This window comes from Podarcis bocagei (assembly GCF_964188305.1).
Source record: "Podarcis bocagei genome assembly, chromosome: 10".
In the NCBI taxonomy this organism is placed as follows: Eukaryota; Metazoa; Chordata; class Lepidosauria; order Squamata; family Lacertidae; genus Podarcis; species Podarcis bocagei.
The window spans coordinates 76,862,876-76,875,758 of record NC_138135.1 but is presented as its reverse complement, the minus strand read 5'-3'; the positions used below and the strand labels follow the sequence as shown (position 1 = coordinate 76,875,758).

General features: G+C 44.1%; 2 protein-coding genes across 3 annotated transcripts in view; one reads left to right on the top strand and one right to left on the bottom strand.

Moving 5' to 3' along the window:
* Positions 1 to 13: 13 nt before the first annotated feature.
* PRPF18 (pre-mRNA processing factor 18) overlaps positions 14 to 12,883 on the top strand; it is a 129,837-nt gene continuing 116,967 nt past the window's right edge. The window contains exon 1 of the mRNA XM_081210751.1: positions 14 to 23. The gene's annotated coding sequence lies outside the window, so the exon portion shown is untranslated. The remainder of the gene's footprint in view (positions 24 to 12,883) is intronic.
* Positions 2,784 to 12,883, bottom strand: part of SEPHS1 (selenophosphate synthetase 1) — a 29,825-nt gene continuing 19,725 nt past the window's right edge. For both annotated transcript variants that reach the window (XM_081210747.1, XM_081210748.1), the window contains exons 8-9: positions 9,587 to 9,799; positions 2,784 to 4,063 (exon numbers count right to left, since the gene is read on the bottom strand). In XM_081210747.1, coding sequence (XP_081066873.1) covers positions 3,849 to 4,063; positions 9,587 to 9,799 — 428 coding nt within the window. In that variant the 3' untranslated portion in view covers positions 2,784 to 3,848. The remainder of the gene's footprint in view (positions 4,064 to 9,586; positions 9,800 to 12,883) is intronic.

Here is a 12,883-nt window from a genome sequence, read left to right as displayed (position 1 = left end):
AAGAGGCCGGGCCCTGCGGGGCTCCTCCTGCCGGGGCCGCCCTCCTCTCCGCGGGAAGGAGCCGACCAGCGAGCGGGCGGAGGAAGCAGGCCGCGGAGGGTCGAGGGCGTCACGTGTGAAAAGCTCGCTCCGCCGCAGACTCGGGGCGGCCTCTTCTCGAGGGGGACCGGCCAGCAGCACCCAAGCCACCTCTCTGGGGCGCAGGGCCCGGGCTGGCCAGACGGCAAGACGGCTGGCACCTGCTTGGCCACCAAGATATCTCGCAGGGTAGCCGCCCTACCACAGAGACATGCAAAAGGCTGTAGATTGCTTCATCAGCTATTAATTTCATTATTTGGATTATTAATATCATGTGGCAACAAATCTGCTTTCAAACCTGCTCACAGTACTGATCTTTGGTCCTGAAACACAGACATGCACCACAACATTCTGGAATAAGGAGCAGGCTGTATTCAAGGCCAGTGGACAAACTTACATTGCTCAGAGGTTACTGGCAGATTCTGCTTGCGGGTTAAGAGGGATGGGGAACCGGGGACCCTTCAGATGTTGGTGAACTGCAGCGCCCATCATCCCAGGCCACTGGCTATGCTAGAGCCCAGCCAATTTTGGGAGGGCCACAGGCTCCCCGGCATTAGAACATTTCTAGCCTAAGGTTACCAGATTTTTTTCAATGAATCCAGGGACTTTTCAACTTCAGTTGAAGGGGATGGATTTTGTCGGGACAGATTTGTAAATCTGGGGACTGTCCCCGGGAAATGGGGACATCTGGTAACCTTTTTGTAGCCTTCCTCTTAGCCAAAAACACAGATTTGGGACCAGCTCGCCTTGAACTCAGTGGGATTTCCTTTTTCCGTAACCAGAAAATGAGCAGTGGTAGAGCACATGCCATTCATTCCTATGGGGAAAAGTAAACCAACACACTTAGGCAGCATTTCTCAAAACAGTGGCCCCCTCAAGACTACAGCTTGCCCAGTGGCCTCCTCACTTGCCTGCCCTGCCCCTTAGCCAGCCATAGCACAGATAGACCAGTGCCAGCACCAGTAACCAGTCTTGCAGGAGACAGAGGGGTTGGTAAAAAAAATTAGAAAGTGAAAGGTTAGTGTCATTATTAATAAACAAATGAAAACTGGGAATTGGAAGGAGTAAGAGTGGAAAGCTGCTAGAGGAGGAAGTGAGCTTAAAGGAACCCAAGGGGCAAGAAACTGTCAGTTGGGGAGGATAAGCTACAGGTTGGGCATTGAAGAAGCTACAGGAGATGGGTAAACATACTTTTGAGGGGCACAAAGGAGTGGGAACTAGAAAATTAGAGCAGATATGTCCAAAGCTCAAGAACTTCAATCGTAAGAAAAGGTCAACAACTCTGGTCGGCCCTCATGCATGTTCGCTTCATCAAATCTGGCCCTCTTTGAACAATGTTTGGGCACCCGACTTAGAGCCTCTGCCACAGGGCAGGCAGTCACAATACCTCCAGGGCAAATGACTGCACTTGTCTTGAAAAAGCTAGGTAACAGAACGCTTTACCACACTGTAGCAAATCACTGGACCATTTCCAGAATTGGGATTAGATACAAGTAGAAAATAATGTCAGTATTTGCCAGCTCCCTGCCACTATCTGCTGCCATTTTGTGACTGGTGGGCCTCAGTGAGTTTTGGCCATTCCCAGTGGGCCCTGGGGGTAGAAAGGTTAAGAACCTCCAGACTTTGAGACAAATATCTGATACGGGTGGGCCCAAACTTCAGTGACAGGGATCCTGAAAAGGGGTTCACTCCCACCCCATGTTCTTGCAATATACAAGGTTTCTCCATCTCAATGGTTATGCACATATGAACAGTTGCCCAACATGCTGCAGTTATGGTAAATGAACTTATGTTTACAGTAATTTTCCTCAATGAGGTAAGTACTGTAACACTTTGGTGGCTGTGGTTAGGAAAGGGGAGCAGAATTAAGTTTTGCATTTTGCAAATGTTTTTATGAGAAGCTGATGTGGCTAACAAACTAGGACCTTTGCAACCTAATTCACTAAAGCCAGCTGCAATACATGAGTGACCTTTGGATAGGCTATCTTGGAAATAAAAATCATGCAACTGTATGATGGGGGAGGGTGCTAGAGTACAGGAAAACCAATAAAATTAAAGCCTCCACTGGGACTTGGGTCTTAGGAAATACTTTCCAACACCATTTTGTGGCTTTTCTTTTAGCTGTTCTGTATATGGTATTTAATATAGAATATTTTTAAAACATTGGTTACTTACCTGTCTTTGCACAAGAGCTGCATGCCAGTAGTGAGTGGGATAAACCACACTCACATGCATTTTCACATAGGCACAAATCACCCTCAGACTTATCTCTCCTTTGAAATCAGTTCATTTTTCCAGCTATAGAACTTACTGTCCACCCTCCCTCTTTATAATGGCAGGATGCAATTTAGCCAACTCACCCATAACTGTATGCAGCCCTATGGCTTCCACATTCATTCTCTTGAAAAGAAACAAAGCCTCCTTAGATGCTGCATTCTAGAATTTATAACCCAATGCATGTCTATTTCTGAATATACAGCAAGTCCCATTGAGCTCACTGGAGCTCCCAGGTAAACGAGTATAGGATTGCACTTTTACAGGTAATTTAACCCCAAAATAGCCATTGGATATAACTGCTTTCATTTTTCACAGATTATAAATGTCCATACCATAATTCTAAATGGCATAGTAACCTACTTGCCACCTTTCACCCACAATAAGCTTAGGCAGAAAATTAAAAAAGTCATCCATTTGTACAAGAGCAATAAAAAAATTAAATATTTATTCAAATAATAAGCTTAAGTTCAGGCTGAAATGTTGGCAATGCAGATATTAAACACATCACAAAAGCGTGCACAAAAATGAATTTTGAGCAGAGAACAAAAATACTAGGCATTATACTAGACAGCTGATTTAAGAAAACAAAAAAGATTTATAATAATCACTATACAAAATATAAAATGTATTAAACACTACCATCCACAAAACAGTTTTTTTTAAATTGGTTATATTTAAAAATTATTTGTGTAGTTACTCATATAGTGAATTGTAAATGATTATACAATAACCTGTTTGGCTGGCAATACCTTGTTGCTCTATAGCACACCCAATCACATTGCAAAACTGAGCATCATCATTTATGCTATCAATAAAAGAAACAATTATTGATAATACAAGTAAATGTTGTCTGATCTACAAAGAAGAAAATTATTTTTTCCCCTTCAACTCTGAAGTGCTTCCATGCAAAGTCAGCACTTGCTTGTTTTTAGCAGAATGTATTACCAAGCAATGTCCAAGGTTTTAGATGCTCACAGATAAGACTTTTACAAATCAAAGATTGACTGTAGACATGCAACCCTCTTGGCTAATGGATAAAAGCACTGTGCATCACTTTATCAAATTTATTGCCTTCCTGGAATTTCATTCAAGGCATCTGAAATTAGACCTAATGATAAATATACACATAGTGAAAAAGGACATAAACTGCTATTTGACACCACTATTGGTAATGTCTGTGCTACGTGAAAGCACCCTTTTAAAAAAGAGCCTATGCGGCGAGAGATAAGTGTCTAAAGATTCAAAATGAATCAACAGTATTGGATAACAATATAATTCTCAACTCAGAAGCTGCCTCAAGATTAGGTGCATCTTCAGTTAATGTAACAGGAAAAAAGGCAATGGGTTTTATTTTATTAAACGCATCCACTCAAACTGACCTAAGGCCACCAGATTTGCAGACACAACGTGTTTCTTTTTCTCTTTTTACAGTTCTTTAGGCTGTAAAACGATAAAGGAATAGATCTATTTTTAAAAAAGCTATTTCATCTAGATTAAGAAGTTGCTCCAGGCGTTGGGTTCACGTTCTGAGTAGCCACTTGTGGTGCTACCTCAATGATTCGAGGTTTGTCTATAATTCTGGCAGTGCGGTTGCCCTTTTCTACAATCCCAATAATCCATGCTTGGTGACCTTCACCATATTTCGGAGACTTGATTTCAGCACAGAAACGTGCTGCCTGTTCACGTGGTAAACAAATAAGGAGTCCTCCTGAAAGGAAGAAGAGTTGACAGTTCAGATCAGAAGTCACTACAAACCTTCTCAATTACTCCAATCTAAATCCCACCATTCTTAAAATGGAAGTTGGTAAAAGTTATTTCAGCTACAAAGTCTGGGCATCCTTGTTGACTGATGATGCTAAGGTACAATTGAATAGGCTTTCATTTTCCATGAGATTTTGCTTCCCTCCATCTATGTCTTGTGGATCTTTAAACACTCTTCCATGTAATTCTGATTGTTTCCTTTTATTTCAGTATTCTTTCTAACAGACCTAAGCCACCAGCAATTTTTCTCTGCATCAAGCTAGGAGAAGCTCAGCATTTTATCTTATTTTTATTTGGGGAGGCTCACCATGCAAACTTTGGCCACCTCATGAGAATCATAGAATCATAGAATAGAATCATAGACTCATAGAGTTGGAAGAGACCACAAGGGCCATCGAGTCCAACCCCCTGCCAAGCAGGAAACACCATCAGAGCATTCCTGACATATGGTTGTCAAGCCTCTGCTTAAAGACCTCCAAAGTAGGAGACTGCACCACACTCCTTGGCAGCAAATTCCACTGTCGAACAGCTCTTACTGTCAGGAAGTTCTTCCTAATGTTTAGGTGGAATCTTCTTTCTTGTAGTTTGGATCCATTGCTCCGTGTCCGCTTCTCTGGAGCAGCAGAAAACAACCTTTCTCCCTCCTCTATGTGACATCCTTTTATATATTTGAACATGGCTATCATATCACCCCTTAACCTCCTCTTCTCCAGGCTAAACATGCCCAGCTCCCTTAGCCGTTCCTCATAAGGAAGACTCGACTCCCTGGAAAAGACCCTGATGCTGGGAAAGATTGAGGGTACAAGGAGAAGGGGACGACAGAGGACGAGATGGTTGGACAGTGTTCTCGAAGCTACCAGCATGAGTTTGACCAAACTGCGGGAGGCAGTGGAAGAAGCGAGTGCCTGGCATGCTCTGGTCCAGGGGGTCACGAAGAGTCGGACACGACTAAATGACTAACAACAACCATGCAAACCATATGAGAACTCCTGTAACAGTTTTTCAACCAAGTTCTCATCAGACATAGTTATATATATCCACCAGTGACATTATGTATTTTTAAAAATACACAAATGAATAAAGGACACACAATGGCATCAAAAGATGCTGGTCCTTATACTATATCATTAACTCCAGAATGAAAAACAGCTTCTTTGGAGTGAGTAGCATGCCAAATCAACAGACATTGCTATATAATACATGGTTATCAGTCAGCAAAGCCTTTTGAACTAAAAATTATTTATATTTATCAGCATCCTTCCTACCAAGACTTAGCATGAACTTCTTTGGTGAAGAAAATAAAGATATAACAAATATGGTGCTTGGAGACAGAGCACGCCTCAAAATTTCTACAAGGATGCTTTCCGTGGGGATTCATCCACATGCAGGTTTTCTTGCCTACATGTACTGCAAGCATGTAATCATATTTTATTTGGTCACCTCCCTGCCCTTCTGCCCCCACCATTCCAGGAAAATGGAGAGGAGAGAACCACAACCCAGTCTACTACTGAAGCATAACAACAGTCAAGCCATTCACTGTGTGCAGATGTAAAGGAGTAGAGCTGTGTGCCATAAGGGCATTGCTGACAACGCCCTCAACCTCCAGATAACCCCACTGAGCAGTTTCATGTAGCTGTTAAACAGCATAGGGAATAAGATCCAACCCTGAGGAACCCAACATTGAAGGGCACTCTCCAAGCACCACCCATCCAGCAATGTCTATCCAGGTAGGACTGCAACCACCGCAAAGTGATGCCACCCACCCCTAACTCAGACAGGCGCTCCAGAAGGTTGATGGTATCAAACTGGTATCCAATTCGGTTTCCAAAAGGATCTTCAGAAAGTTCCTTAGACGGTGTTTGAAAAGTAGACTGCAGTTTTTTGTACCAACTTTTCAAATGTGAACTACAAAGCTGGGAGTCTGTCTCTGAATAAAACCTAATCTGAGTAACTCGGCTGCTTTTGAACATGGAAATTGGAGGCTAATTTGTGCAGGTTATTTACACACTACAGAGAGATGAGCTAAAAGAATTCCAGGTAAATGGCTAAGTTTAATATTGATGAATATGTACACAAATAGTACCTAATTGTGCATGCTACCCTCTTTAACTTATTCTGATGCGTGAATTATGTTACATCAAACCATACTTAAAATGAACTATGGTGTAATGTGAATGCCCAGTGTACCTTTGCAGACTGCTGAAATTCTGGCCACTTTGCTTCTCCCCGGCTGCCAAGAAGGCAAGTCTGGCTTGTTGTGTTGTCTGAACGGCCCAGCCTGACGAGGAAAGAAACCAGGAGCCCATGTTCAGCCCGCACAACAAGCCTGACTATGGCTTCTTTCCTGGAAGCGCAACAGCAGCAGGGGAACAGTGAGGCACAATTTCGGCAGTGCAAACCAGCACGCTGCTTGTTCACAAGAGTGTTTGCATTAGCGTTACTTTAAGGATGTTTAATGTGACCATGTGAAGCAGGCCAACATGAGAAACCAAGCCTTAGGAGTGCGTACTCAGAAATGTTACTCCATTAAGATTTTTTTCTCCCTACTTACTACTGCTTTCTTGCCCTTCTGTGTAATTTGCAAAACACACATCTGGTCTAGAGCCACGATGTTGTGGACATTGGGAGACTACTCCAGACTAGAACTTGCACTAAAGACACGCAGCAGCAGTGGCTAATTGGGCTCTCTGGGAAAAGAGCACCACCTGCTGACCTCTGGAAGAAGTTCTTTAAGCAATGCTTGTGCAAAATGCAGTGTTTGTATGCCAACGGGGTAGCGCCATCTTGTGCTGCCCAGTACTGCCAGGCGTGCTCTTCTCAACGGTTCTTTGCTGCAGAATCAAGCCTTGGGGGACTGGGCATCTTGCGGTCTGAAGTCAGGACTTCCAAGCACCATCCATGCGGCATGCAGGGGTGTTCTCCACAGGGAAGATGCTCCCACACCCGATCTAGCATGTCTCGGCTCTACTGCCCATCAGCTTATGGGCAATAGAGCCATAGCTGCTTTCACTTGCCAGTGCATGACCAGGAGTGCCCCACTGTGCCCAAGGCTCCACCTGATGTCACATATGATGGCAGGTGGGCAGGGCTTGAAGAAAACAGCCTCGCAGGCCAGGTTTGACCCACCTCTGGCACAACAGTATCGCTAAACTGCAAACACGATCCTTTGGGAGAGTGTAACTCAGTCTAGAGCAGACTGAACATCATGTCCTTGAGCAACTAAAGTAGTGATAGAACCTCATTTGTCAGGAGTTTGATTCAGTTTATTGGCCTGCATTCTGGAAAATGGTTCTGCACTTCCACTACCTCAACCCAGAGAGAGAGAGAGAGAGAGAGAGAGAGAGAGAGAGAGAGAGAGAGAGAGAGCAAGAGCGCTGAGTGTAATCACCGTATTCATGGCACCCACTCTAAATTCCCAGGTGACTTCTCTCAGCATTTTTCTGCAAGTGGCAAGATGCACAGGAGACAAGTTTGGATGACTGCAATGCACTGTGTGCGACTGCTCAAGGCTGACCCAGAAGCTGCAAGCTGGTGCAAAATGCAACAGCTGGACAGCTCCATGAGGCAGAATATTACCATCCTAATATGCCGCTGAAAGAATGGCACTTGTTGCTGGTTTGCTACTGATTGCTGGTATTGGTGTACATTACCAGTAATCAGTAGCAAAGCGGCAGCTAATGCAATTTTTCAGCAGCTGCATATTAGGATGGTGATATTTTATAATTGGTGTCTGTCTTGATACTGGTCATTGATCATAAGAAAATGATTTGACTTGGTGTACCCTAAAAAGCTTGGGATCAGGATCCTGTCTTTCCCTCCTATATAGTGGAATTTGCTGCCAAGGAGTGTGGTGGAGTCTCCTTCTTTGGAGGTCTTTAAGCAGAGGCTTGACAACCATATGTCAGGAGTGCTCTGATGGTGTTTCCTGCTTGGCAGGGGGTTGGACTCGATGGCCCTTGTGGTCTCTTCCAACTCTATGATTCTATGATTCTATATACCCAACTATGCAGGACAGGGTATCTTGCAGACACCATTTTATCAGGTGGACCATTCCACACACTGTCAGAATCATACCATAAGTGTAGCACTAAAGTCTCTTTATAGGATGTGGGTGGTGCTGTGATCTAAACCACAGAGCCTAGGGTCTTGCTGATCAGAAGGTTGGGGTGAGCTCCCGTTGCTCGGTCCCTGCTCCTGCCCACCTAGCAGTTCGAAAGCACATCAAATTGCAAGTAGATAAATAGGTACCGCTCCAGCGGGAAGGTAAACAGCTTTTCCGTGTGCTGTTCTGGTTTGCCAGAAGTGGCTTAGTCATGCTAGCCACATGACCCGGAAAAACTGTCTGCGGACGAACACCGGCTCCCTCAGCCTATAGAGCGAGATGAGTGCCACAACCCCAGAGTCGTTCGCGACTGGATCTAACAGTCAGGGTTACCTTTATCTTTACTTAAAGTCTCTTTGGAACTCCCTCCTACTGCATATCAGACAGGCACCTTCTCCATTGTCTTTCAACAACAGGGGAAAACATTCCTCTTTCAACAAGCCATCCAGAATCTTTATCCCAATTGATATTTGTCTTTGTTTTGAATTAATTTTACATATGTGCTGCTGCTGTTTTAAAATTCTTGTTTTTAAAAAATGTTTTATATATAGGTTATGATATTGTAAACCTCTTCAGGATGCCTCATGGAAAGCAATTGATGATGATAATAATATAGTGGAACACCTCAACATAAAGGTTATCGGGCGAAGTAGTAATCCCTCAGGTAGGCCACCTTCTGAATCAGTGCTCCAAAGAAGAGAACCACCAGAAGCCAAGCCTCCTACTACCAACCCAACCAACCTCTCCAGAAGGATGCCATGATCAATGGTATCTTATGTAGCCCAAGAGAATTAGCAAGCTCAAACACTTAACTGGCCTTCTCTAGCTAACCAAGGGAGTTTCTTGAAAGCTACATGCTAGCAAAAGAGTTGACATCTTTATAATTTGCTTTTTGAATGTGTGGTGCATCCTTCAATGTAGGAAGTGTTCATAATATTTACTTAAATTTACTGGTCTGCCCAAATAAGTTCTTACTGCTTTGTCCAGTCAATATGGCAAGCCTTCCTTTTTACTTGTCTCACTGAAGGCTATTTGCAATTGCAGAAATGCAACATCTCACGCACTGCAACCTACCTAGAATTGATTCCCAGTCCCAATTGTAATGCAGGCTGCACTTCACAAATATACAAATGCCATTTAATTCTATAAAGATAAATCTCAGCAATATGCATCCTGCTCTCCATGAAATGATTCAAATATTGTTAAAAATGCAGTGCACAAAGTTTGGAAATTTGCCCAGTCACATGAAGTAAGCATTTGCCTGGCCAAGACACTGCTGACACAGATTCATATTAAATTTCCTGCTATAGATATGGTATGTTATGACATTCTTAGGAGAAAAACCTTATTTTAAAAAGGGAGATTTACCTGAAGTCTCAGGACACGTCCCATGCATAAGGCCAAACATGTTGCCACACGCCTTGCTGACTGCAGCCATTTTGGCAAGAACAGGAAGATTGTGTATAACAAAAGAAACCTCATTGCGTTGCTGCTTGGCTAAATTTTGTGCATGCCCCAGGATTCCAAAGCCTGTGATGTCTGTGGCTGCATGTGCATTGAATGTGTGCATCAGTCCTGCAGCTGGAAATGGAAAACAGGAGAAAACATTACGATGAATTCTGGAGTTTCTTTTCCACCACTTTGTGAACCAGTTTAAGTTATGTACTGTGAAGTTTCAAGACCCATCACTTTACTCTGAACTTTAACACAAGAGATGTGGTTTCAGGACCCACCCTATTCCTGTGACTGTAATTTATATGAACTGTTTTCCATATTGAATTTGAAACTGTTGTAATTCACCCATGGACCACATAGTGAAGGGCAGGTAATGAACTGAAATAGTACCAGTAGCAGTAGCAGTAATTCTGAACTAGGTTTTATTAAAATACTCAGAAATGTTGCAGAAAGAGTAAAAATGAAGTTGCATCATCATCATCACCACCATCATTTATTACTTATACACTGTCCATCCAGCTGGGTTTCCCCAGCCACTCTAGGCTGCTTCCAGAAGGAGACTAAAAATACATTGAAACATCAGTCATTAATAATAATAATAATAATAATAATAATAATAATAATTATTTGTTATTTGAATCCCGCCCATCTGGCTGGGTTTCCCCAGCCATGCTGGGTGGCTTCCATAGAGACCAAAAATACACTAGAATGTCACCCATTAAAAGCTTCCCTGAACAGGGCTGCCTTAAGATGTCTTCTGAATGTCAGGTAGTTGTTTATCACTTTGACATCTGGTGGGAGGGCGTTCCACAGGGCGGGCGCCACGCGGCCCTCTGCCTGGTTCCCTGTAACTTTGCTTCTCACAGTGAGGGAACTGCCAGAAGGCCCTTGGCGCTGGACCTCAGTGTCTGGGCAGAATGATGGAGGTGGAGACACTCCTTCAGGTATACTGGGCGAGGCCATTTAGGGCTTTCAAGGCAGCACCAACACTTTTAATTGTGCTCCAAAATGTGCGGGGAGCCAATGTAGGTCTTTCAAGACCAGTGTTATGTGGTCTCAACGGCCGCTCCCAGTCACCAGTCTAGCTGTCACATTCTGGATTAGTTGTAGTTTCTGAGTCACCTTCAAAGGTAGCCCCATGTAGAGTGCATTGCAGTAGTCCAAGCGGGAGATAACTAGAGCATGCACCACTCTAGTGAGACAGTCCATGGGCAGACAGGGTCTCAGCCTGCGTACCAGATGAAGCTGGTAGACAGCTCCCCCAGACACAGAATTGACCTGCGCCTCCATGGACAGCTGTGAGTCCAAAATGACTTCCAGGCTGCGCTCCTGGTCCTTCAGGGGCACAGTTACCCCATTCAGGACCAGGGAATCCCCCACACCTGCCCGCCTCCTGTCCCCCAAAAACAGTACTTCTGTCTTGTCAGGATTCAACCTCAATCTGTTGGCCGCCATCCATCCTCCAACCGCCTCCAGACACTGACACAGGACCATCACCGCCTTCACTGGTTCTGATTTGAAAGAGAGGTAGGGCTGGGTATCATCCGCATACTGATGAACACCCAGCCCAAACCCCCTGATGATCTCTCCCAGCGGCTGCATGTAGATGTTGAAAAGCATGGGGGAGAGGACAGAACCCTGAGGCACCCCATAAGTGAGAACCCAGGGGTCTGAACACTCATCCTCCACCACCATTTTCTGGACACGACCCAGGAGGGAGGAATGGAACCACTGTATAACAGTGCCCCCAGCTCCTCTAGACGGTCATAATTGATGGTATCAAAGGCCTCAGAAATCCAGCAGAACTAGGAAACAGTTTTCACCTTTGTTCCTAGCCTGCTGGAGATCATCAACCAGCACGACCAAGAAAGCTTCAGTCCCATGGGGCGGCCTGAATCCTGACTGGAAGGGATCCAAATGGTCCGCATCCTCCTGCAGTGCCTGGAGTTGTTCAGCAACCACCTACTCAATCACCTTGACAAAAACGGAAGATTTGAGGCTGGGTGATAGTTGGCCATATTGGCCGGGTCCAAAGATATTTTTTTAAAGCAGTTTAATGACCGCCTCTTTCAATGGGTCTGGGAGTGCTCCCTCACAGAGGGAAGGATTCACCACCCCGCAGAGCCCATCACCCAGCCCTTCCTTGCTCGCATGTATGAGCCAGGATGGGCAAGGATCAAGGAGACAGGTGGTTGGTTTCACTCGTCCAAGCACTCTCCCGCTCCGGCCCTGCTCCCACGGTGGAGTCTACCTCTTCCCGAATCTGAGCGACTTTATTTGCAAAAAACTTTGCAAAATCATTGCAGGAGATCTTGGGGTTAACGGAACCCCAATGGTGGTTCCATTAAATTGTGAACCACCTGAAAATGTCTCCTGCTATTTTCTGCAGATGCAATAGAAGCGGTAAGCAGGTAAGAGGATGTGAGCAGGTAGTCATCAAATGCAGTAATGATTAGTATACATTACAGATGACACATTCTAGGGTGCTGTTCAATGTAGCTTTCAAAGCATGAGGAGTTTGGGAAGTATTGTTCTTAGTTAGAAGAAGGAAGTGTCATGTAAATATATTTTACAACTTTGAAAGAACAGTTCCAGGTTAAGTTCAACTTTGTTTTATTTGAGTGGCTACATATACTCCCTACATACTAATAAGTTTAATTACATGACCAGTGAGTAGGAAAACCTAATTTCAAACGAACTGAAGTCTAAGCTTCTTTCATTCTCTATGTAGAATAGATTTGGGATATTCAGACCTGAAACACATGCGCGCGCACACACTCCACTTAAAATATATTTTCCTTTTAGGGGAATTATATTTAGATGATGCTCCTGTGGAAAGATAGTTAGAACAGCTTTATAAACTATCAGGTAAGCAGTTTCTCAATTTGTGCACCATACAAAATAAACCAGCATCATAGGTTATTTCCACAAACATTGAAAGAACCATTAATCACTGACTAGCAGCAGTTTTTATAGGACATACTAAAAAGTGTCTGTATGGACCTGGGGCCACCCACAATTGCAGAAAGTTTTAACATGTTTGAAAAGCCCTTCTGTAGGACCAAATACAGTGGTACCTCGGTTTACGAACTTTAGCTAATGGGGCCTCCTGCTGCTGCCACGCTGCCGGAGCACAATCTCTGTTCTCATCCTGAAGCAAAGTTCTTAACCTGAAGAAATATTTCTGGGTTAGCGGAGTCTGTAACCTGA